The sequence below is a fragment of the Typha latifolia genome, chromosome 3, assembly GCF_019914945.1.
Source record: "Typha latifolia isolate L0001 chromosome 3, TyphaL0001v2, whole genome shotgun sequence".
In the NCBI taxonomy this organism is placed as follows: Eukaryota; Viridiplantae; Streptophyta; class Magnoliopsida; order Poales; family Typhaceae; genus Typha; species Typha latifolia.
This window is the reverse complement of record NC_133088.1, coordinates 9,558,758-9,586,228: the sequence shown is the minus strand read 5'-3', so window position 1 is coordinate 9,586,228 and position 27,471 is coordinate 9,558,758. Positions and strand designations below refer to the sequence as shown.

Genomic DNA, 27,471 nt, shown 5'->3' with positions numbered 1-27,471 from the left:
TAAATATTTATAATTTAATTTTACGTATATTCGCATTGTCTATTCATGGATAGCTTCGGAATATATTCCTGAAATTGAATTCAATCCAATTTACATATTGTTATAAATGCCATCACAAATATATATAACTAAACATAAAGCCCATATTAAAATGTTTTCACCACATACATATTATAAAATATTAGTTGGAATGAGAGGTTTTGAGGGCAAAATTGTTATTTGCCAAAAGTAGGATAACTTTCACTTTATCCCACTTTTCTTATCCCGACTCAAAACTGGGATACAAAAGAATGCCATATACCCCCTTTATTACTTTTTTTTAACCCCATAATTTATCAGTTAGTATTTTCTAGGATAAAGAGGTTTATCCCTTTGTCCCGATAACCAAACACCAAACTGTATATAAGTTTGATTGATGTAGTTTGCATCATTCTCAGACTATAGAACTTTAATATTATTATTATTATTATTTTATTATTATTATTATTACTATTATTATTATATATACATTGAGCATCCTCTAATTGTTAAACTGCAGTATCTCTCAATAACTCATTCCAAGTCTCACTATAGCTGCTTCTCCTTCCTCCTTCCATGAATGTGTGGGCTTTTGATGTTGGTCTTGAATCAAATCAGCTCATTTTCTTGTGCACTTCATAGTAGTAACTCAGAGTGAGTACTGCAGCAGCAGCTGCAACTCCAACAACAGCAGCTTGCACAAATAAGGCACTCGGTTTTGCTTCTGGTTTAATAGTCAAACAAATGCGAGGTGGAGTAAAGCCCAATTCTGAGAGTTTCTTGTGCGATTCTGCGTAGTCGTTGAAAAAGGCATCTTCATCCTGCCCAAACAAATTGAATGTTGCTTCAAATAGGAGTAAACTAGAGAATCTTATTTGCATAAATAGCTCCATTGTGTCCCCAAGAGTATACTCATCAATGTCACAACTCCCAAGTTTGTGTGCGTGTGCCTCTTATGCTTATATGAAGTTAGCTAATAGAAATGCAGAAGATATTAACTGATCAATTCAGTCTGTCACCAATGTCAAAAACGGTAGCCCTTCAATGGTTGCTAGAAAAGGAAAAATTTGTAAATCTAGACTTTAACATTTTAATGGGAGGATATTTGCAGATTATGGTATTGACCTGCTAGTCTGCCATAGGTGAATAAATCCTAATCGCTTTTATATTTCTTTTATAGTTACCAACAGAAAAAATAACCGCTCCAAGGAGCACGAAATTCTAGTACCTTTGCATAGAGTTCAACATACGGGCGGAACTGAGGATCCTGCACTAAAGCCTTGTCTGTGGGAAGCTTCAAGAGTCCGTATGCTTCCTCTTTCAGTAATTGTCTATTGGTATCATTAATAATGCAGGAAGATGTTAAAACTACTAAGGTACTTCATTAAATATCTAACAATGACGGACATATTGCCTTGAAAATAGATCAAGTTGTTAGTTTCCCATCTTACTTAAAGTATGAGTTATCAAATTTGAGAGGGTCCCTTGTCCAAGCACCTTCAAATCCTGATCTTTCTTTGTGAGCCCGCCCCTATAATAGCAAAAACAAAACATGGATTTATGGAAAGCACATCTAATTACCAAACAGAACAAATCAACATATGTATACTGCTATTAATGATATGTTAATTACCAGCGTGTGACCACCAGATAGTGCCACTATATCCTTGTCTGACAGACCCATCCGGCAAAATACTTCTCTTAGATGCAATGCACCTAATTAGCATTGAAAACAAATAATTAAAGCCAACTGTGAGAAAGAAACCTGATAGGTGAGCATATTATTATTTTTTCCTTTTTAACCATTTTAAGGAAACGATGGTTTGATCATGTCGTCTGATTTCCTTTCACTCATTTATCAGTTACAAGAATAAACTTAAAGCAGCGGCGATGTGCAAAACTACTTAGGCTAAAGACAAACATAATAAGCTGCAGGAAAGACTTCATTTGTCCTAGTACTAAAAGTTCACAAGCAAACAGGAATGACTAATATCACAGAGTATGACAAAGCTATTAGGCTTTATGGTATTGACACAATTCTACAAAAAAAAAGAACTTATTTAATAATTACTTAATTTCACAAGAAAGAGAAACTATTTCTTACGGGTGCCAATAGTTTTATGCTACACATGTTCAGTGCTTAAGAGACCAAGAAACCAGGAATCTCTTGAAGAAGTTATCATATACCATGTGTTAAGTCTACTAAAACCAAGTATTTTAGACCAGATATTTCATTACTTCTAAGCTTAATCTTGAGGATAAATGTGCTGATAAAAAATATAGACCTTTGTTAGCATCTGGGAGTCGTCCTTCCTTTGGGCAAAATGATGAATCCTGATATAAATTAAAAAACACTATTATGGTAATAAGCTTTAATCTATCAGATAATATTAGCAATTTGGTAGTCAACATACCTTTCTACCAGGAACAAAATCAATAGTAGGTCCGCCAGTAACTTCTATAGCAACTACTCCAGCAAGCTGATAAATTATTTAATAACACAAAATTCATTTCAATCAAACTGACGGGGGGAACACAATCAATAACTTTATTCTGGAAATTCAAGCTGAAATGATGTCTTTGCAGAAAAATTCCATTAACATAGAAATGGAATGACAACATTGGAAGCTAAATAGACATGCCCAATAAAGTACATATCTATTCACCAGGTGAATTTTTTCTAAGGATATCATGTAATTTGGTACAATCAATATACGAGGGATAAAATTTTATCGTTTTCATAACAAACAATGCATCAGATTTCTTGATGACAACTAAACTGCTTCATTCTAAAGATCGAGGACATGTCATATCATGTTAGACCATGGTGATAATGTTTCCTGAGGCTTCAGCATGACAGGGAAATACTATTGGAGAAATTTCAAAATAAGGATCAGCTTCTGACTGGTGAGATTGCGAATGAAGACTAAGAAATTACTTGTTACTTTGGAGAAATGTCAGCAGAAATTACCAGAACACTGTCATGAGTAGAATTGTGGGGGATACATTTACTGAGAAGATCATGAATACCATTTCAGATTGCATAAGAGAGCTCTATTCCTTTATGCATCAGTATCTAATGTATAAATGATTGCATGTACATAGGAAGGTTTCGCCTAGTACGATCCATATTTTGTGCTCCTTGTTGGAGTTGGCTTTGTTTGAATTTTGCAAAGTTGGGTTTCTATTAATTGATTTAAGGGTTAAATACATTTTATTTCCATATACTTATGCCCAAAATTACTTTACCACCATATACTTCAAAGAATCTGAAACTAATTTCTATACTTACGACTAAAGTGAAACTATCAGTTTTTCTGTCAAAATTAATGAAGAGCATTCAAATGACCGAAAGGCCCTAATTTTAACCCAATTTTTCTAGTTTATAGATGTGATATAACTATTAAACTTCATAAAATCTCAGGTTTAATAAAACTTACCATATAGTTGGCAAAATCTAGAAAGTAAAAGAATAAAATATGTACGTATTTTTTTAAGAGAAAGAAATACTTATATAAAAGAGGAAAGGGCATTTTTGTCTATAAAAAAATAAAAAATGGAGACAATTCAGCCCACAATTTAATTTTTGAAATTTTTTAGAAGCGCTCCATTAATTTGGATGGAAAAATAAATAGTCTTATTTTAGTCGTAAGTACAAAGACTGATTTAAGATTTTTTGAAGTACAGGAGAGGGTAAAGTGATTTTAGGCATAAATATAGGGGGATAAAATATATTTAACCATTGATTTAAATATGGATAGGTATAACTAGGTTAAATAAATTGATCTTGAGAGATGCGGTTAAGCCGTGGGTGGTCTCCTATTTAGCAAACAAGAAACTTATTCTGTGATGTGATTGACTGGCCTAGGATAGACCTCTTTTAAATCCAATATAATTCCATAATGTATAGGACCATTGATTTATTATAAATAGGCTAAATACCTAATTGCTTGCCCCAATGAGAGCAATCAGCTACAAAATGAGGACAAAAGGAAGACTATCTTGTAATTGCCTCTGGAGAAAAACCAGACCCAAGATAAGTGGCAGAGCCATGTTCTGACCATATTGTGTTCTAGATCTCATATATCTATTGATAAAAAAAGTATCTTTATTGGTTTGAGTTATCGTAACAGTGTCTTCGCTAATGGAGGTAATGACGAGTACATCTTGCATCTTCACTGGAATTATAAGAACCTCATGCACTAGAATGACCTTTTTATTCCATGTAATTCATGTGCTGGGAAATTACATTCAAATTAGATGCTCATTTACTTTCTTAAGGACCTAATATTTTGAACATACCCACAGTTTCTAGTAGCCTCAATGGGACTATACGAAAATAAGAATGTTCCAATGCAAAAAATGCACTTTAAAGAAGTGTTTAGCAAGCAGAGAATTCACAAAACATTTGATATATAGGTATTCCCTCCACTGCAATCATTACAACTGAATAGTTTAAAGCAAGCTTCGTAGAAAAGAATGCAGGTAATCCTTTGTATGTAGTAGACTAATGCAGCTAATTGGACCAAAAGATAACATTCACTGATTCCAAGATTATGCAATGCATCTTTAAATGTCTCCTGAGAGGGCAAGGACCATTTGTACAAACCAAAGCAAAGATTCAAGCCTCTGATTTATCCAAAGAGAACCCCAACATGAGCTGTTATAAATGTCTTTCTCTACTTAGACAGATTCTCATGGAGCCAATTCTGAGAACCAAAAAAAAACAAAAAGAGATTGAGAGAGTAGGGTGCACGTGCGCGATGAGGCATGCACGTGCACCCTCCCTTCTCCCTCTCCGGCACGCGATGAGGCGTAACGGAGATCTCGCTGAATCCAAATCAAATTAGATTTGGATTTTTTTTATTTATAAATTAAACCTAATTCTCTCTCTCTCCATAACTCCCCCCCCCCCCAGCCTCCTCTCTTTTTTTCTTCTTCTCCTCCTTCGTTTTCTTCTTTCTCACCGTCAGAGTAACGCCATGGAATCAGCTTGCCGGAGTGCCGCCGGAGCCATCGGAGACCACCACGTGACTCTTTGGTAAGCCCTCTCCCACCCCTCAATTTTAATTTCAATTAATAGGTTAAAATAGAAATACCTAATTCGTGAGAGTTCGGCTTCATCGGCGAGTCATGCCAGCCCGGCGGCATCAGGTTGCTACCGCTCCATCACTGGAAGCCTCTTGCCGTTGGCCTCGTGCCGTGTGCGTTCACCTTTGGAGCCCTCGTGGCTCCGGTCACCATCGGCCATGGAGTTGATTACTGTATGTGGCTTCTCCTCCACCTCGTGAGGACGGCGGCATCATGAGAAGTCGGGGATCTTGAGGTGGCCGTTGAACCGTCACCGGCGGTCTCTCTCTCTTTCTCTCGTGCTCTGCACGTGCAATCCCCTCCCCTCTCCCTCTCCGGCATGCAACGAGGCACAGCGAAAATCTCGCCTAATCCGAATCAAATTAGATTTAGATTTTCTTTTAATCTATAAATTAAATCCTAATTCTCTCCCCCTCCTTAATCCCCCTCAGCCTCCTCTCTTTTCTCTTCCTTCATTTTCTTCTTTCCCACCATTAGAGTCACGTGGCGGAATTAGCCTACCGGAGTGCCGCCGGAGCCATCGAAGACCACCACGTGACTCCTTCGTAAGCCCTCTCCCACCCCTCAAATTTAATTTCAATTTAATAGGTTAAAATAAAAATATCTAATTTGTGGGATTTCGGCTTCGCCGGCGATTCACGCCGGCCGACGGCTTCTGGTTGTTGTCTCTCCTCCATTGGAAGCCTCTTGTTGTTAGTCTTGTGCTATGGGTGTTCGCCTAGGAGCCCTTGTGGCTCCAGTCGTCATTGGCTTTTGAGTCGGTCGTCTGCGGTGGATTCTCCTCCACCCCGTGAGGACGACGAAGTCGAGAGAGAGAGAGAGAGAGAGAGAGAGAGAGAGAGAGAGAGTCGAGGGGCTTGAGGTGTGGTCGTTCAACTGCCGCCGGCAGGGTCGCCGACGGTCACTCTCTCCCTTAACTCTTCTCTTCCTCGCGTCTGTCGCGGGAAGAAAAGGATTTGGGTGGGGCTAGGGTTTAACCCGAGCCAACCCTTTTCTTATGAGTTTCGGGTTCGGGTTCGGGTTTGGATTTCGGATCCAAAGACCCGACCCGAACCACTTAAATGGGTGGGCTGCGGGTTAGCCTATAGCCCAATTCACTTATTTGGGCTAGGCCTTGACCCAGTCCGATTAGTTTTATTTTTTGGAATGGGCCGGACCAGCGGTAGCCCAGCCCAATCCAATGGGTAATTTAACACATTTTAGTTCTTTTCAATTTTTTTAACATTTTAGAAATATTGATATTATTCAAATTAAAAATTTTATTATTATTTATTATTAAAGGTGGTGATTTTTAGTACGTGAGCTAGAGATTTGAGATTTCGGTTGTCTTGCCTAGACTCAGGTGAGTGAGTTCACTCACATATTTATTTTTATTATATTTCATACTTGTCAGACCATGTAATTTTTTGTGCGCAAATTTAATAGTTATATTTTCTGTGTGCATTTAATCATTATACTCAATGCATCACTATACCTTGTGCAAATATTAAATTTTAGTGAAAAGAAAAAAAATGAGACTAGTATTGGTACGACTTAGTAAACAGTTCCGGTATAAATCACTTGTGGTTTTCCGTGGTGACTCAAATCTATCTGGAAGTCTAGGGGAAAGTCCTAAATCAGATCACTGCGGTGACTTTCTTAGGTGACTCTGGTGGGGTTAGGGAACAGTTCTAGGATGAATGAGAAATTTTCTAGGTGACTCTAACTTCTCTCAACGGTTAGTGGAAAAGACAAAGTGTGTTGATCACATAGTGATACCATGTGATGACCCTAACTAGATCAGCTATGAAGAAAAGTCCCGAGCGTCATCTCGAGGTGACTTCTAGTTGATGTGGATCCATAGGGTATAAACCTATTGAGACATATGGTAGTATAAATATTGGAAAGATGTTAAAATATTAAAAATGTGCAAGGTTACAAGTTATGACTCTCTATTGTTATCATTGTCATTATTTAAAGAGCATATCTATTGTAAAATTGTTATGTATATTGTTGATTTTAGTTTTTTTTATTCAACATTAATAAAATTTAGAATTTATTTGGTTTTCGAGTGGATTCCACTCACTGAGCTATAGTTGTTGGCTCATGGATTTCTTTTTTTTTATTTGTCTATCTCAGGTAATAGTCAGCGTGGCGACTGAGCGAGACGTACCCGAACTCCACCTCCACTTAGGATCCACCTATTTACTTTTCTGCTCTTTTGGATTTAATGCTTTAGATTAAAAGTTAAATTTATTTCGTTTAGAAACTCAAAAACAATAACATTGTTTTATAATTATTGCAATTAGTTTAAATTTAATAAAGCAGATCTTCTTCGTTTATTTATTTTTGCCATCATACACTTAGGAAGTATTAATAAGGCTTCGTGTACCTCAAGCATATTGAGGTGCATGGCTGATTATGATTTCTATTTCGGGTCGTGACATTCTCCCTTTAATTTTCGGATTCAGGTCGGGTTGGATCCGAATCTAAGGTACCCGACCCGATTCCATTAACTTAATTGGATTGGGCCAAAGGCCCAATCCATTTAAGTATTTGGTTGGGTTCGCCGAGAGCCAACTACAGCCCAACCCAACCGATTGGGCTTGTTTTGGCCGAAATTATTAATTTTTGAGTTAAATTGTAGAAAATTTTAATGTTATTTAATTTAAAAATGTTATTGTTATTTATTATTAAAGGTAGTGATTTTTAGCACATGAGGTAGAGATTTGAGATTCAGTTGTCTTGCCTAGACTCAAGTGAGTGAGTTCACTCACATATTTATTTTTATTATACTTCGTACCTTTGTCAGACCATGTAATTTATAGTGTGCAAATTTATTTATTTCATCCTTATATGCAAATTTAATTGTTACATTTTCTGTGTGTATTAATCATTACACTGAGTGCATCGACATACCTTGTACAAATATTAAATTTTAGTGAAAAGAAAAAAAAATGAAACTAGTATTGGTACGACTTCGAGAACAGTTCCGGTATAAATTACTTGCGATTTTTCGTGGTGACTTAAGTCTATCTGGAAGTCTAGGGGAAAATCTTAAATCAATTCACTACGGTGACTTTCTTATGTGACTCTGGCGGGGTTAGAAAATAGTTCTATGATGCATAAAAAATTTCCTAGGTGACTCCAACCTCTCTCAATAGTTAGTGGAAAAGACAGGGTGTGTTGATCACATAGTGATACCATCTGATGACCCTAATCGGATTAGCTATGAGGAAAAGTCCCGTGCGTCATCTCGAGATGACTTCTAGTTGATATGGATCTATAGGGTATAGACCCATTGAGATAAATGACAGTATAAATATTGGAAAGGCTACAAGTTATGACTCTCTATTGTTATCATTGTCATTATTAAGAGCATGCCTATTGCAAATTGTTATGTATATCGTTGATTTTAGGTTTTATTTAACACTATAAAATTTTAGAATTTATTGGTTTCCGAGTGGATTCCACTCACTGAGTTATAGTTGTTGGCTCATGGATTTTTTTTTTTTCTTTTTCTTTTATTATTATCTTAGGTAATAGTCAGCGTGGCGACTGAGCGAGACGCATCCGGACCCTATCTCCACTTAGGACCTACCTATTTATCTTTTCGTTATTTTGGATTTTATGCTTTAGATTAAATGTTAATTTTATTTCGTTTAGAGACTCAAACAATAACATTATTTTATGTTCATTGCAATTAGTTTAAATTTAATAAAGCAGATCTTCTTCGTTTATTTATTCTTGTCATTATACACTTAGGAAGTGTTAGTAAGGCTTCGTGTATCTCAAGCATATTGAGGTGCATAACCGGTCATAATTCCGATCTCGGGTTGTGACACCAATAGTGACAGAACAATATTGACTAGAAATAAAGTTTCAGTTTTAACTAAATTAATAGAGTTACATTCTTCTTATCCAATTGATTATAGTAATTAGAATTTCCTTTTTATTTCTCTTTAATCTTTAAGTATGCCTCTTACCCTTTTAACCATTATTGTGCTGTGAAGTAAGAAAAAGTTAGCTTCTTAAGACTCATTATAATCTGGATTCCGTAGAGTCAAAACTCAAAAAATTCGACAAGGGAATATTCAACACAGATTCTACAAATTTGATTCATATTGTGTGAAGTTAATATGAAAACTTAATGGATACAGAAATAATTAATATGCTATAATTACCTGATAGAGGTCTGCATATGTGATCTTAGGATGCTTCTGCTTCACTGGCTCTGAAAGAGAATAGAAGGGAGTAAATAATTTTCAGATCGTCCTATGTGAAAATTTATTTGCTGGTTTCCGACCAAAGTGGTATTATAAACTCAACTAATGAGGACTATTAGCATAACTAAATCAATAAGCATCTTATAGTTAGTTTAAGAAGAGTTTGTAATTTATTGGAATTGCAAACAATTCAGAAGAAAGATGTAGAATCTAGTAAGAGGAAATATACCTCAAATCATAAATACATCAAGCATGAATGCAGGTTAAGTTGATTGACTAAACTTTTTTTTAACTAGTATAGAAAAGAGCACAAAGCAGACATCCTCTGGAAAGTATACTCTAAAGTGAACAAAGATGAATGGAAAAGGTCCTATCAAAGAGAGCAAAGTCCTTGAGATTGTAAAATGTCATGTTAATAAAGTGGAGGAACCTAAAAGAAAAGGCAAAGTAATGAGCTTCATCACTCATGAACATTGCGTGATATGTCTCCTGCCTCTCCACCTAAATGAATAAGAGAATGATTTTCAAAGAGAAAGGCACTCTTTACAAATGAACAATTTTCTCGATGATTTATAAGAAGGCAATAAAATCTAATTTCATGAAAGTTAGGAACTTATGAGATAATTTTATGTTTTAATAATACTGGGAAGCCAAAGGGCTTCTTGAGAAACAACAGAGAATCAATGAAATATTGTTAAAATGAAAAGAAATACTTCAATACCATTAACTTTAAAAATTAATACATTTTACTATTATTTGAATGGTTGAAAGACCATTAAGCATTAACAAATAAATGTTTCCACGGCATCCTCCATGTCCTTGATCAATTGCTTTTCTTTAGGCAAATAGCATTGCATTATCATTTCTTATTTCCAACAAACTAACCAAGTAGAAGTTATTCATTATCTAGTAGTAATAATATTCAATATTACTGAATAATGAAAATGAAACAGAGAAGTCAATGTATGAAGAATAGCCAGGGTAAAGATGAAAAAGTAGATACTTATTTTTATTTAGGATGCATGCTACTTCCAACTAAACCTCCAGTGGTTAGATAATATATATAGAGGGGAAATTTGCAAAGTAATCCACTTTATTTTTGTTTTCAGAGGCCAGATCCACATTTTGTTTCCTTTGCATGGTAGCTGGTATGTAATTTCCATTGTTTTTTTTTTCAAACTGCCCTTAGCCTATATGAAAAGAAGAGAAGAGTTCTACAATACAGTTATTACCTATATTAAATGCATCTTACACCCAATTGAACATGCAGATATTCTAAAATAATTAAAACTTTATTTCTCCTTCCTCCAGCTAAAAGAAAAAAAACACAATTCTCCTTCATTCCTCTTTCATCCTTTTGTTCATCAAACTGTTAAACAAACATTTCTCCTATTAAGTTTCTTCATAATTCATGCTCCCATTTTTTCCCTTCTCATTCCCTCATCCACTTCCTATTGGTAAAACCTAAAAAAAATAGAAGATTCCTTCTCTTTGTTAGAATTCCTTACTATTACATTTGTTGTAGTGCATTCTGCTATTACACAATGTCTATAATTCATTAGAAATATAAACTAGAATATAACTAACAAATTGTGAACTATGACATAATCCATGAGTTATCAATGTAATACATTGTCAAATAAATTACGTTGTTTTTTTCTTTTAGTTTCCCAGTTGCATCTCCATGTTCTGGAGTTATTCCACATAGGCACATATTAAGCTATTCCTCTCTTTTAGTTCACCAATTATATTTTCATGCTCCACAGTTCATCCATGTATAACATTGTTTCTCTCTTTTAGTTCCACAGATATATCTCACTACTCCGCAATTATTCTACGTATTACATTATGTCTCTCTTTTAATTGCAAAGTTACTTTCTTGTTCGACAATTATTTGATGTATTGCGTTGTTTCTCTCTTTTAGTTCCATACCTATATCTCTATTCCACAACTATTCCATGTGTTATGTTGTTTCTCTCTTTTAGTACCACAATTATATCTTCATATTTCATAAAACATAATTCTTTACAATCATGATATCTACATTCACATATCACACTGATTGAACTACAAAATAGATCTGACAAACATTCGCGAGAAGATATTCCTAAGTTATGTAAAAGTGCTGAGCACTTGGAGATATCTAATCTCCACCCAAATAGATTAGTTTCTATTATTTTTTTTTATGTCAAAAAGTTTTTCCGACGTATTTCTAAGTTATGTAATAGTTCACGACTTCACGTCACATAAAGATATCTAATCCCCCCAAAGAGAAGGTATTGTGCTATTGCTAGAAGGTATTTCACTTTTATTATAAAGTATTCTACGGTTATTAGAATATATTATGTTATTATTAGAGGGTACTCCGCTCTTGTTAAAATGTATTTTGCTATTAGTTAACTAGTTAACATAACATAATGTAATACATTAATTTTGTACTCAATTTTTCTTTCCAATTGGCCAGAGGAAGGGGAATGTAATATCCAAAAAGAAACAAAAATATTGGGCACACTTGCTAGGCGCATGCACTACAATGCTTCTCCTTCTCTCTCGAAGATGAGGTTTGGATGCAATTTTCCTAGCAAATTCATCAGGAGAAGTCATACTCATCTTACTGTTCTTCCTTTATAAAACCCTAGGATTGGTCCTCCTCCAGGCTATGTCGCCATCACCTTCTTCCTCATCTTATTCCTTTTCTTCCTCCTTGCCTATTCGAAGTCGCCATCGTTGAGATCAGCCATTTGAGCATCGTTGAGTAAATGGAACCAATCAATCAAACTGTTAGTAAGTCTTTCTCCACCTCTCAAAGTTAATTTTAGTTTAACAGAGTTTTAGTAGAATGGTTTCCCAATTTCGGTCTATCCTGCATGAGCTAGGATGGGTCAGATCCGACTCGGGGGACATTAATAATTGTTGTCCCCACTAGCCATCTCTCTTACTTTCTCTTACTCTCTCTCTCTCTTCTCTCTCTCTCTCTTCTCACTTTCTCTCTCTTTTTCTCTTCTTTCTCACCACTTCCAAGGTTTCACCACCAGCGACTGAATAGATTTTCGGTGACCTCGACCTCCGACGAGGTTCTCCGATCAAGATCCGACAACCTCAACATCTCGCAACCTTAGGTGAGTTTTCTTATTTTTTATTTATTTTTCAGTTTTTAATCCTTCTCTCTCATTCCCTCTCTCTATTTCTCTTCCTACTGCGACAGGTGCGTACCTGCAACAGCAGCATCGTAGTGGCAATAGCAAAGCATATGAGAGAAGGGGGAGGGAGAGAGAGGATAGAAGGATTGGAGAATAAAAAATTAGAAAAAAAAGAGAGGGTTTTATTTTCTTAAATTTTAAATTATTATATTTTATTTTGATTTTTGTTTATGTTTACTTATAGAGTTACAATGAAAAACTAAAAATTAAAATGGCTCCAAAAAAGAAGTCACATGGTACCAATATTGGGTGGCAACATTGCAACATTTTTGGGTAAGATAAAATACATGTTAAATATAATTGGTATGAAAAGAAAATAAATGGTAGTCTTAGCTGTTTGAAATAACATATGGCTAGAAGGCAAGAAAATATAACAGCTTGTATATCTTTAAAAATATTGGACCAATAGATGCATATCTTTAGAAAAAGGGAGTCGTACATAGACTTCTGTCAAAACAGTTCCCAAAGAAATTAAAAATGCAAAGAAACACATTGGTAAGGTTATCTCTAAATTTTTCTTTTACAACTATATTCCTTTTAATAGCTGATAGTCCTTATTATCACACTATAATGGATGTTATACAATTAACAAAGTCTAATGTCTCGTCTTCTAGTTTAAATGATATTGCTATTAAATATCTTGACTCTAAAGTAGATGAGCTTCGCACTTATATTGAGACATTTAAATAGTATTAAGATGAATTTAGTTGTATACTAATATGTAATGGGTGAAGTACACAAAATAGAATAAGTATAATTAATTTCTTAATGTACACAAATATGAGAATAATATTTCTAAAGTTTGTGGACGCTATTGCTCATTTCAAAAGTGCAAATTATATTTGTCGATTGATAGATAAGGTGATACAAAAAAATAGTGAAAAAAGAATTTTCCAAGTGATCGCTAATAATGGGGTCAATTATACAGCTGCTAAAAATTTACTTATGATAAAGATACCTTATTTATATTAGACGTCATGTGCTACACATTGTATTGATCTCATATTAGAGGATATTGCAAAAGAACCTAAAATTGACATGGCTATATATAAAGTTAGAGGTTGACAAAAATAATTACATAGAGATATACATGTTGCTAGTAGGCATGCTCATGCTTTTAATTTACTTATTTTTATGTATAAATATTTAACAATTTGAATGCTTACAAATTTTAAATTTTAAATTTTAAATTTTAAATTTTAAATTTTAAATTTTAAATTTCTAAAGAGTATTTTCTTAATCCAAGATTTTAATTATTTATAAATGTCAATAATAATTCTGAAGTCTTGTTTAGGATTTAGTAAGATAATCAGCAGACTTAAGCTCGACATTCATAAACAAATCCTTAACAATAAAGAAGTGAGTTATGATTGAATTAAATAATTTTATTATATTTGTTTTAAATTTTAACTTTTAATATAATCAGTTTCTTATTAAATGTATGTAATAGTGTCAATAATATATTCTAATTTTAGATGCAGAGATATAAATTGAGATCTAAACAATTCAGTGTTGCTAAAGTTGCTGCAATTATATCTCATAACACTCTAGCTGAATAGTGGTCTATTTAGAGGTATTAAATTCAACACTAATAGCAAAGGAGATTTTAAATTAAATTGTCTTCATCACAGTATGAAAGAAATTTGACTTCTCCTTAATCCACACCAAAATACATAACTGATTGACAATGAAAAGATTGAAGAAGTTAATTTTTGATGAAGAAGACAGCTTAACTCCGTAGATCAAAGAAGTAGAAGACAAATTATTAGATGATAGAGATAACTCATGGTTAGATGAGATATTAGATCGACCACAAAGAGGGTAAAGGCTAGTATTCAATAGGGAGAGATAATATACCTACTAGTACCAGTAATAGTCTTGACTATACACTTGATGGTGAGATCGTCCCATCTATATTTGCTGAGAAAAATCAAGAAAGCATAAGGATTGAAGACAGAAACTAAAGATGTTGTTTTTTATAATTATGGTGCCTCGAGTATTTATTGTTTGAAACCATCACAAGATTCATATGCTGGTTATTATCCTCAGACACAAAATTCATATGGCGATTATTATTTTTCTCAGACACAAATCACACAACAAGATCTATACGATATGATTAATATGATAAAATTATTTTTTTGGAGCACTAGGTCTTATGCATCATTATTTATAAACTTATTGTGATTATGATAACGAAGACCACAGAAATTTACAAGAGCTATCTCGGTATTTATCAAAGTTTTGAATTTTGAGTAAGTTAATATATTTTTTAAGTTTTTAAGCTTCATATATGAATATATTTTTTATTTTCTTATTTTCTTATCATTTTTTTTAATTTTTAAAAAAAATTCTAAATTTTAAATAATATTTAGAATTTTACGTAATTAAAAAATAGTATGATCCGATACGAGTGGCTGATACGACCGATACGTATCGCTTTTGACGACTGATCCAGATCCCGATATTAGAAACCTTGTTTAGTAGGATAACCTCATTTTTATTTCTTTGGCCTTATTAGTGAATTCTACCGATCAACGTCTTCAGGTTGCTGCCACATCGCACCGAAACAATAAGTGCCTTTTATGGGTTTTCCAAGTTTTCAAGGGAGGCTACACTATATAGCCTCCCATCACCGAGATTCGAGCTTGCTTGTCCAGCGGCCATAGAGAACGAATTTGGATTTCAATCCAACCCAAATAAGAGATTAAAATTGAGTATAATTTGAGAAATTTTATTTATTATTAAATTAATGTATAAAATGCTTATTGCTAAAAGTGACGATTTTTTCTCAGCCCCGAATCATTAATTTGGCCTTTTCCACATGGACCTCAAGTGAAAGGATCACTTACATATTTATCTTCTCATATTTTATAATTCAATTTTATTGTTCATACAATATTATAATTGTGCATTATGATTATCTTTGTGCAATAATATAATTCATGAAATGTTAATGTTTATGCATTGTTATACTTCATGTAAAAAAAACAAATATGTTGACCATGAGTAGCTAATGGAACATTAGTTGTGAATAGGTAGGACTATGAAAACAAACTTAGGTTAGATATTTTTCATGCATCTCCCTGTGGTGACTCAAATCTACCTTTAAACCTAAGGAACATACTTGTTCTTAATCAATCCATAATCTGTGAGTCTAGTGGGTTAGAGAACAGTCTCAAGCTAGTCTTTAAATCTCCCTGAAGTGACCATAATCTCTTAATGGTTAGTAAAAAAGACATGCACCTCTTGGTGACCCTAATTGAATCAAGTATGAGAAAAAGATCTGAGTGCTATCTTGAGATAACTTTAGTTGATGTGGATCTACGGGGACAATCCCAAAATAAAATGGTTAGCATTATTGAGCATATTGTCATCTTATTAGTTACAATATTGTTACCGGTACTTATTATTTACATTGTGGGCATGTTGGTTATTATTATTAATTTTTTAGTTTTGATTTTTGTATCATATCATATAAATTTTGGTTTTACTAGCTTTCGGGTGGATTCACCCACTAAGCTTAATATTTTAGATAATGATGGTCATGGCACACCGGGAATTATTTACCTCCATTTAGGATTTTAGCCTTTCTATCTTTAGTTGTAGTAGTGGTTTTAGTTTTAAATTTTAGAAACTATTTGTTGCCTTAGTTTCATTTGGAAAACTTTGATTGTGTAATTTTACTTCTTTAGGATTCTTTTGAATTGGAGTTATTGAATAAATGTTAGAGTTCTTTATAATATGGAGTTGAATAGTTATTATTAAGGCTCTGTGTATTTTAAGCCTATTGAGGTAAATAACTTGTCATGATTGTGAATTGATGTGTGATAGGGAAAAAGAAAATTTTTACTTATTGTCAAAAAACCTAGATGTCCAATCAGTTGTACGGTGCATTAAATGCATATCATATTTCTCTCCTCTCTCATCATAATAGAATGGTAGTTTGTGAAAGACTGAAAATGATTTACCTTGCAAAGGAAACAAAAAGTGGATCTGACCTCTTAAAGCAAAAATGCACTAGCTTTTCTATTGCTGCAAGCCACCTATATATATATATATAAGCTAGCAGGAAAATGGTTAAATGAGCACATAATACGTTGATGATTAAAAATGCAAGCAACAAAAACATGGGAAATTAATCAATTCAATGATAAATGTCCCTTCTCCTATGATATATTTCAGAGGAGGTAACCATTGGTATAGAAAATGACAGCAAATTTGTCAGGTTGAGTGTAGCTAACCTAAGAGATCAATAGCTATTTTAAGCCCAGAATTGGAATCATGGCTATACTCTGCCATAAGCCTGATTGAACCATTTGGACCACCTGTTTTTGTTTTCACATCATAAGTTCCAGCATCATGCCATCTGCATCATACATGATAGTTTACCTTCTTTGGGAAGTAGATAAGCAACAATATTCTTATAAATACTGCAAGTACAAATTGTAGTTGGAACAAATAATATAGGCTGCAACTGCATTAGTTGATATTCACTTTTCCAAATAGTACATTGTGCTTTTTCATTGCAGAAGATAGCATTGGAGGAAATAAAAAAGAAGAAAGAAAACAAGAAAAGCTACATAGATCTTCATGAAAGCATTTTATTTTCACGAATTCATATTTTTGAATAGTATCTTTCAATTGATGTATTAAACGGAAACAATCGATGGATGACAGTGAGCAAGCTTATGTACATCAAAAGCCTAATGTGGATCCTAAAAGCAGAAATTCTACTTCAATCCATATCAGCCAAGTTATCGATTTATGCTTAACAGGGACAAAATTTACTTTAGATAGCAATATAAAGATTTTGAGTCATTTTTTGACAACATTATGGCCTAAACTAGGAACTAAATTACAATACAGTAGTTTATCATCCTCAAGCAGATGGTTAAACTGAATTGGTTAATCAATCGTTGGAAAATCTGTTGAAGTGTTTAGTAGGGGAGAAATCTCTTAGTGAGATTTTGTTCTTCCTCAAGCTGAATTTACTTAAGACAGTTCCATCAATAGATCTATTGGAAAGTCACCTTTTGAGAGTATGTATGGTCATCCTATCTCCCACTACCTTGATAAAATCCCTATACTATATAACCGAAAAAACAGTGCTGATGTTGAGACTTATATTCAACAAATTCACCAAGTGCACATAACAAGAGATTCTTGAAAAGTTGCTGGTGTCCATAGAAAAATATAAAGATTGACATATCAACACCGCAAAGAATGTTGAGTATTTTAATTTAGGAAAATTTGTATATGACACTGTCTTTTCATAAAATTACGATTTACACCCTATATTTTCACTATTTGTAAATTGAACCCTATGATTTAATAAATAAGTGTATGAAACACTCTGCAACTAAATCTGTTAACTATACTTAATCAAACCCTAAAGTTAAGTTAACTATACTTAATCAAACACTAAAGTTAAGTTAACTATACTAGAAAGATTATGAGAACATTCTCAGCTAAGTTATATATACCTAACCTATATTCAACTTAACTAAACCCAATCTAACCCAATCCAACTCAACCCAACCCAACCGAACCTAACCCAACCCAATCCAACACCAACTCAACCTATACCCAACTGAAATTAGATTATCAAATTCATCCCAACTAAGAACACAAAACATTTCAATTTTTATGTGACCTAGAAGAGAGGTTCTCTTTATAAGAACCAAAACCCAAGCTATGCCTAAATAAAAATCTAAGCTATAACCAAATGAAATGCTAACCCAAGCTATGTCTAAATAAAAATCTAAGCTATAACCAAATGAAATGCTAACCCAAGTTATGCCTAAATAAAAATCCAAGCTATAACCAAATGAAATGCTAACCCATGCTATACTTAATGTGTGGAAAAGAAGAGAGGAGCAAGAGGAGAAGATCTTCCTTTCCTTTTATCAAATCTAATTTGCATAGGAGGAAGAAGTAATCATATTGTGCCCTAAAAGTGAGGAAGCGAAAAGACAAAGAAAAAAAAAACTAAGCTTAAGTTCGACAATCTAATTCATATCATACTCATGTGTGACCCCTATATGCACCACACATTGATTAGATGAAAGACAATATGGTGTATGGCCTTCAACAATGCACATAAAATAAATGATAGAGGATAATGATTAAATGGGGTTAGACAAAATTTGAACTTAAAACCCCTAAAAAATGTTGCCTATGATATCATGTTAACTCATCCATTACTATAGCGACCCTACCCACTCAGGTTGACACATGAGTCTATGCTGAGGCCAGCAGGGCGCTGGACCCTAGTTATCATTTGTTTATATTATTTGCTTTATTGCATTAGTCTCTTGTTTAGGTCCATGAGTCCATTGGTCAAGTTAGCCCACTATTTAGTTCGATAACCATCTATATATGTGGTGTAAATCCCCCTTTAATCATTATTGAAGAAGTACTATTTTCTTGCATTAGAAGTAGCTCTTGCTCCTTGCTACCAAGGTCTCAACCTAATCAAGAGGGCTACCTCCCAATTTTTTATCCTAGCTGTGGTCCCACTCCCTCAAGGTTGTAACACTTTTGTATCAAAGCCAAAGTTCCTCGAACATTAGACAAGAACAATGGCTGAGAACATAGAAGGAGAGGTAATGATAGAACCAAGGATCTAAAAATCGATATTGGGATCAGCCGTCTAGAAAAATAATATGTATGGGCCATATCGGCCGTCTGTATCGGATCGGACTATTTTAACTAAATAAAATTCAAAATTTTATTTAAAAATATTGAGAAATTTCTAAAAATTTTAGAAAAAATTATAAGAAAATAATAATTACCCATATATAAAGCCTAAAAATCTATTTTCCTCTCTCCTCTCTCTCTCTCTGCAGCAGGCTACTACTGCCTCCTCCTGCAGCGCTATAGTGCCAAAACCAGTCAACTGGCTAGTTTCGGCTCGGATTAGGATCGGCAGAAACTAGGATCTATGGTGGAACTAGTGTTGAGAGCTAGCAACTTGCACGCCAAGGACAACCTACTCACGGCAGAGGAATCCTCTTTGACGGGAGAGATCGTGACAGTTCTAGATCAACATCTAATCGCCATGCGCACTAACATGATGATGATATTCCACACGATGATAGAGAAGATAGAAGCAAGGAATGCCAACCACACCCATGCAGGAGACCGCAACACCACCAGCAGTGCCGACTCCTACGACGACGCCGCAAGCAGCCCAACAGCACCTCAAGGAGGGCACACAATCCAAGGGGTCACCACAAGCCAAACACTAGGGCCCGTGCCCCAAAAATCACCATTCACCCTCATGGACGCAATGGACAGTTGGCACACACATGATCCAAGGGGTAACCATGGGCCAAACCCTAGGATCGGGTGCATCATGGTTTGCTCCGACTCACAATGAACCTAGATCGTGTTAAGGTCATGGATCCCAAAATCGGCCGATCTCGAGTCCGATCGGTCGATCCGTCTCGGCCTTATCTGCCGAAACTCAGCTGTATCGATTGAAAACAATAATATAGGCTAATATTAATTTTGTTAAGATTTAGGTCAAATTTAAATATATCTAACCTAGGAGACATTAATAATCGATGTCCTCAACTATTTTTTTTTCCAAATTTTCAATTTTTACTCTATCTCTCACACACTCTCTTCTCACTCTCATACTTCATTGAGTTTATTTCGTGGCCATTCCAATGAGCTTCTTTGGTTAGTCCACACTTTGGTGACTCGGATTAGTTTTTTTTTTCCTTCTTTCTCACCCACTTTTTAACTCCTCTTTTCTTATTGCTATAGAACAACTATAAAGAGATATTTATCTCTTCATGTTGTTCTGCAGTAATAATTTATGAGTATAAAAATTTGTCTAATTCAAATCAAAATTTATTATAGTTTTAAGTGATTTTTCTTTATTTTTTAAAGTTTATATATGACTAATTTTTATTTCTTATTTTCTATTATTTTTTATAAATTTTTAGAAATGTTTCTGCATTTTAAATAATAAATAGACTTTTACGTTATTAAAAATAGTCCGATCTGATACGAGCGGCCGAACGTATTATTTTTTCTAACGATCAATCCCGATCCTGATACCGATTTTTGGAATCTTGGTTAAGGTGAATCTAAACCTAAATTGTGGATCAATCCTAGTGTATCGAGGTTAGGTAACATGAAGGACCCCACTTGAACCCTAACCTGTGGAGTCATGATGCACCAGCTTCCCTCCATACTGACCTTAGTCTGATTCGCAACGAGTGTGAAACCCCAGAAGCAGTGATGAAAGGCCAGTTGCAAGGGTTCAAGCTCGAACATTCGACTGGCTACGTCGAGCGGAACGGTTCTTTACCTACCATTGGCACGCTAATGCATCAATAGGTGAACCTAGCATCCTTTCACCTAGAGGATGTCATAGGTGACTAGTATGAGTCAGCCAACCGTACTTCTCCATTCACCAACTATGCTGACTTCTCTATAGCCATGCGTGAATGGTTCGGGCCGACGGAATATGAAAACTTTTAGGAAGCTTTGAAGTAACTCCACAAACAAATGATGGTGCGCGCCTATCAAGAGTTTGAACGCTTACCTAATTGCACGCAGGTATACAGCAACTTGCAACTAAAGAGCAACTTCATCGGTGGGTTGAAGTATGATGTGTGAGCCAAGATGAAGGCCATACGGCTTGCTACACTACATGAGGCTTTCTTGTACGCTGTCATGATGGAAGAGAAGCTCTGACAGCTGCAAACTAGCCTGACATACACCAACCCGAGCTGGTTTGGCGCACCCCTAGCGTTGGCGGACCCTCAATCGAACTTTAGGTGTGGAGTCAACACAACCACAGGCAGTGGTGTTCTCCATTGAGAGCACATATGATCGAGTACCCTAAGGAGGCAATAGGCACTGCCTTACTCTAGCCGAGGTTGCCGGCCATTGATCCAAGTGTCTATGCTTTTATTCCGATGAGAATTTCACCCATAGACATAAATGCAAAAGACAACTTGCTGCAATAATGTTTTTGGATATAGAGGGATGAGACACCATTGACCCCTGGGATAACACGATTTACGAGGCTAGGCCGATTGAGTACGAGGGCCGATGCAAACCAAGCTGAGCTTGCACGCATATTCAGGAGCAAAGGCACTGTGCACACTTCGAGTAAAAGGCACTGTCAAGAAGTCTTGAATCGAAATTCTCATCAACTCAGGCATCACATAGAACTTCATGGAGGTGCGAGTGGTGTCAGGTTGTGGGTGAGCCCTATCATCAGGTTCGACGTAACTATTGTGAGAGGACAATCTTGTGGGCTGAGGGATGATGTGATGCTATCAAGGTTCAGATCTAAGGGCATGAATTCAAGCTCAATTTGTACCCTCTTGGGCTCAAAGGGGACAACTTGGTCCTAGGTATTTAGTGGCTATAGAAGCTAGGACCAATCACTGTGACTTCGGTAGCCTATTGATGGACTTTCAAGTCGATGATTGGAGCGTTTGGCTCGAGTGCAGAGGAGTGATACAAACCGGATTAGCTTAGATCACATCAAGGGGACATTGGGCTCAATGGATTAAGTCTAGTTATCTTATCTACTTATTTAATTTATTTAGAATCTTAATACGTTAGAAATTTATTTAATTAGCTAAATCCAACTCTGCATAGTTTCGAAAACAATTCGCAGGATATTTCACAAGCGTCTGAATAATATAAAACCAGTTGGAGAAGATAGACAACTTTCATATTGAAGTTTCCTCAGATTCAGCATCTTTCTACGGAGAAATGAAGGGTTAATACAAGAAAATAGTGAAGACTAGTTTAGTTAAGTTATTTAGAACTATTTAGATTTAATCTCTATAAATAAAGCCTTATGGTTTGTATCCTAGGTATGCATGAATAAAAGATTAATTGGCTTTTGTCTTGCAGCCTAATATCTCACATCTCAACTTCGCCGCCGGCCTCAATCTCTCTCCTCCCTCTTTACTAACCAACACCATCTCTCCTATCAAAACAGTATCGTCTAGATTCTAATCCCCCTCGTCCACCGATCCCCCTAATCCTATAGGGCTAGCCTACTTCTCTCCCTTCTCCTCTGAACTATCAATCTATCTAACCACTATCATCATCATCCACCATCGACGCCATCTCCATTATCTTCTACAAGCTAAACCACACCTGTCACCTACACCACTATCAGTTTGTCATCCAGATTAGACCTCGATATCGTCTGAATCTAAGAAGGGTCTGAATATCAAAAACTTAGATTTAAAAGTTAGGAAACTATTCTAATTAGTTTCGTAATTTTCTGGCATCTAAAGAATATTCCGTGAATATTCTCCCTCAACTATGCAGAACTGTCCGCGATTCGGATCCACCCCAAATCGGTTCGTATCAAGGAGCGACCCCGACTGCCACCTTCCAAGCCATGAATGATCGAGGCCATGGATGGGCTCCTCGACATAGGGAGCGACGGCTTGCTCCTGCAGCTCATCGCAATGCTGCCTGAGTCGACGATAGGTGAAACATTACAGGCTGACTTGGAAATACTTTTAACGAATTTGCAAAGGTCTTTGATGCCCTCTGTGAACTGCCACCGAACTGATTTCAGGACCATTGGATCGAAATTCAACCTAGGGTCAAACCAGTCAAAGTCCAGCCTAGGCATAGGCGCCTACTCCTCACTAGTGCTACTTTTGTAGAAGAAAGGCGGGATGTGGCGATTTTGTGTAGACTATTGAGCTTTCAATGCAATCATAGTCAAAGACCGCTACCCAATACCTATCATTGAAAGGCTCCTCAACGAGCTAGCTAGTGCAACCGTCTTCACCAACCTTGACGTTCGTGTGGGTTATCATCAAATCCGCATGTGGGCTGAAGGTGTGCACAAGATAGTGTTTAAGACATATGACGGGCACTACGAATTTTTGGTGATGCCCTTTAGCCTCACCAACGCCCCTAACACGTTATAGGGATTAATGAACAATGTGTTCAGAATGCTACTTCGTCAATAAGTCAACAGTAGGACGTACGTCGACCATCTCCAACCCTTGTAGTCTGTCTTGGGCATTCTAAGGGAACATAGGCTGCGCGGGTCAAGAGCAGCAAGTGTACGTAGCCGCAGCCACGTCAGAATTACTTGGGACATTTCATATCTGCGGTTGGAGTGGAGGCCGACCCAAAGAAAGTGCCTGCCATGGAGCGGTGGCCATGACCAAAGGCACTAAGAGACACCGGTTCCTTGGCCCTACAAGCTATTATCAACGCTTTATCAAAGGGTACGGTAGCATAGCAACTCCGATGATCTCTCTCTTCTGCAAGAACACATTTACTTGGAGAAAGAAGGCCGATGTAGCATTTGAGGAGCTAAAGAGGGCCACGATGAACACACCAGTCCTCAGCCTATCTGACTTCACCAAAACCTTCGTGGTAGAGTGTGATGCTTCTAGAACTGAGCTCGGGGCAGTTCTCATGCTGAAGAGACAACCGATCACATTCCTCAGCAGGGCCTTGTCAGATAAGACATGCCAGCTCATCACCTACGAGTGTGAGATGCTTGCCTTGGTGCATGCTATCCATACCTCATAGGCTAATGCTTCATTGTATGCATCGACCAGTGAAGCCTTCCTTACCTCCTTGGTCAGAGAATACACACCTCTGCTCAGCCGCGATGGCTTACAAAGTTGCTTAGCTATGACTATGAATTAGTTTACAAGAAGGGGAGCAAGAATGGAGTTATTGCCTTGTCGCGCCAATCAACTACCTCCAAGCTAGTGGCTCTTTTCGGGCCAGCCTTCCCTCTGTTGGATGGAATTAGAGCCTCCACAGGCTCACCAAGAGCTCTCCAAGCTGCTGGATTTGACAGCAAAATTGGAGACTGCACTGCACTTCAATAGTTGAGATAGCATGCTGTTGAATAATAAGCATGCTCAACTTAATTGTTATTGGATAGGAATGAAGAGAGACATTCGAGGCTATATTCGTGGGTGCAATGTATGTCAATGCGCTAAGGCGGACTGCACTAAACCCACTAGACTCTTGCAACCCTTACCTGTACCGGAGCATATTTGATAGGATGTGTCGGTGGACTACATCGACAGACTACCTGTGATACGAGGCCGACTGGTAGTGACAGTGGTCGACCGACTCACCAATTATGCACATTTCAGTACACTTGGCCACCCCTACACTGCTTGGTTCGTCGTTGAGGTTTTTATGCATGATGTGATTCAATTATATGGCTTACCTCAAACCATCATCTTTGACCGAGACTCCGTTTTCACCAGCAAATTCTCGACTAAGCTTGCTCACTTGCAAGTGACCAAACTCAAGCTTGGTTCAACCTACCACCCACAGACGGATGGTTAGACCAAATGAGTGAATCAATGTTTCAAGCAATACATGCGTTGCTATGTAGGAGAGCAACCGAAGCGATGGCTCCAATACTTGCCATGAGCGGAGTGGGCATACAATACTACCCATCATTCAGCTATTGATGACACTCTGTTCGAGGCATGTATGGTAGGCCGCCACCCACCTTGTCGGGTTATTTGCTGGCTAAGAAAACTGAGAGTACCGCGACAAATCTGGTCCTTGTGGACCGAGATGCTCACTTGAAATGGCTTAAGTTGAATCTAACTCGAGCTCAGAACCGTGTACGACAAGTATATGACAAGAAGCATCAAGACCGATCCTTCGCTGTTGGTGACAGGGTGTATGTCAAGCTTTACCCAAATAGATAGACCTCAGTGCGGACCATAGCCAATCCCAAGTTGTGCACAATTTCTTTTGGACCATTCTAGGTCAAGGTTAGGCTAGGCTGGTGGCTTACCGCTTGGCTTTGCCCAAGGACGTGAGGATTTACCCTGTCTTTCATGTCTCTACTTTGTGGGTGCAATTTGGACCCGAGGTGCAAGTGGTGAATCATCTACCAAATGAAACTAAGGAGGAGTCGACACCTCTCAAGATATAGGCCAAGAGACGCACTCAATTTGGAGGACGGTTAGAGACCCAGGTGCTGACTGAATGGACCGACAGCACTGCCATGGACTTAACTTGAGAGTCAAAGGATAACTTGATGCAGCGTTACTTAGATTTCTCATCTTGAGGCTAAGGCGGCCTGAAGCATGGTTGACTATAGCGACCCGACCCACTCAGGCTGACACCACAAGTCCATGCTTAGGCCAGTAAGGTGTTGGACCCTAGTTATCATTTGTTTATGTTATTTGTTTTATTGCACTAGTTTAGGTCCATGGGTCCTTTGGTTGGGTTAGCCCACTAACTGGTCGGATAGGCGCCTATATATGTGGTGCATATCCCCATTTAATCATTGAGCAATGATTCCATACTAACCAATAAGTTATTGAAAATAATTTTCATCCTTAAATAAATTAAAGGGTATATAAGATATTTTACATATGTGACTATATTAATCAATAAAAAAATTAGAATTTAAATATTTTCTTATTGCTTATTCTTATAACTATTTCCTTAATAATAGGACTATCAACTTCTACCAATTTATTATTATTTTTATTTTTTATAAAAAAATGGATAGCTAATAGAGAAATAAAATATGACTAATTTACCCTTACAATTTAGAAAAGTAACTAGTACTTCCGGTTAATATGACCGGTACTTTTCAGTTAATTTTATTTGGTATCATTTAATCTCAACCGTTCGATTAGGAGAGAGAAATTAATAGTTCTTATTGAATCATTTAGCTTAATATCATTGAAGGAAGTATTATTTTCTTGCATTAGGAGTAGCTCTAGCCACAACTTTCCACCTCGCAATCCATCATTCGCCGCCCCTTAGTACCACCTTCATTTCTCCACGGTGCGTACCCCCCACCCGCCCGTCCGCCCGCCTAACCGAGAGGCCTACCCTCACCACTTCGATCGGAGCTGCGACCCACTCCCTCAGGGTCGTAACAATTACTTTAAAAACTTAAGTTGTTGGGTAATGGAGTAATCATGTCTATCATGTTTGTCAGAAAAATAGCCATAAATATACTAGAATTGGGAAAAAAAATTGAGGTAATGGCCGGAAAAGACTAGAAAACAATGGTAATAAAGCAGAAGGAACATTATTATTTATAGGACAGTAAAGATGCTACCTAGATAGTGTGAAGAATAAAAGAAATCTGGAAAACTATTGCAAACGAACCCTAAATCAATCAAGAAGCATCGGAAGATCGAAATTTAAAATACGCAGATGCGACTACTTACGCCAGGCGAAGCATGATGGGAGCACATTTGTTACTGGAGATGAGGGCTCGGAGATCCCTTCGAGCCTTCTCGATCTCCTTAAGATAGTCCGCATCCACCAGTGGACCTGCCATTACTCTTCCACTCGAGCTTTTTCGGTGCAGTAGCTCTCGAACTCGAACTAATTAAAGAGCTCGGAGAGGAAGAACGAGGGTAGAGCAAGGAAGCAATGCGCTCTTCGTTTTATATGAGAAAGACAAAGGACGAATTTGTGGAAAGGAATGGATTCGAGGAGTGGAGAAAGCAAAGGATTTCTCTAGAGAATGAGAGAGAGAGAGAGAGAGGAGAGAGGGAGAGAGAGAGAGATTGCACGAATACTCTCGGCTGCTCCTGTCTCTTCCTTCGCATGGAAGTTGGAGGGGAGTTTTTTACCAATGTTAGTCTGGGTACCAAATAATATACCCAGATAGCGAGTTATAAACTTATTTAATCTAATAATTCACCTCTAGAGACTCAACTGTGCTAAGTAATTAAAAGATCCTACCTGGTTGGGGTTTTAAATCATTACCTAACATATGAGAAGAACTTCTTTCCGAGGATTGATTAGAGTTACCTCGTTGTAGCTTGTTTCAGTCGCGGTTTGCACCTTGTGTCTATTATCCAGCTTATAATTGATAGGCTCTTAAATATATCAAAAAGAAAATTAATTGATTTATAGTCCACATGGATATGTATATGAAACACATAAAGGAAAATTGTTTGTTATGATGGCATTTTTGGTCG

The 27,471-nt window shown here is 36.6% G+C and overlaps 1 protein-coding gene across 1 annotated transcript; it reads right to left on the bottom strand.

The window, feature by feature from the left end:
- Positions 1-436: 436 nt before the first annotated feature.
- LOC140783399 (probable L-ascorbate peroxidase 3, peroxisomal) lies at positions 437-27,076 on the bottom strand. The gene is made up of 9 exons (XM_073130280.1): positions 26,710-27,076; positions 16,759-16,883; positions 9,273-9,322; positions 2,433-2,498; positions 2,304-2,352; positions 1,652-1,734; positions 1,470-1,549; positions 1,247-1,349; positions 437-839 (listed from the first exon to the last, which is right to left on the bottom strand). Exons 1-9 carry the CDS (start codon positions 26,820-26,822, stop codon positions 633-635), a joined length of 876 nt encoding a protein of 291 aa, XP_072986381.1. The 5' UTR covers positions 26,823-27,076; the 3' UTR covers positions 437-632.
- Between the last annotated feature and the right edge of the window lie 395 nt (positions 27,077-27,471).

Coding starts and splice junctions, on each gene's coding strand:
- LOC140783399 (XM_073130280.1), bottom strand. CDS start 26,822: ATGGCAGGTCCACTGGTGGATGCGGACTATCTTAAGGAGATCGAGAAG. Junction 16,884..26,709: donor CCCATCATGCTTCGCCTGGC/GTAAGTAGTCGC, acceptor TGTATGATGCAG/ATGGCATGATGCTGGAACTT. Junction 840..1,246: donor ATGTTGAACTCTATGCAAAG/GTACTAGAATTT, acceptor TTGTTTGGGCAG/GATGAAGATGCCTTTTTCAA.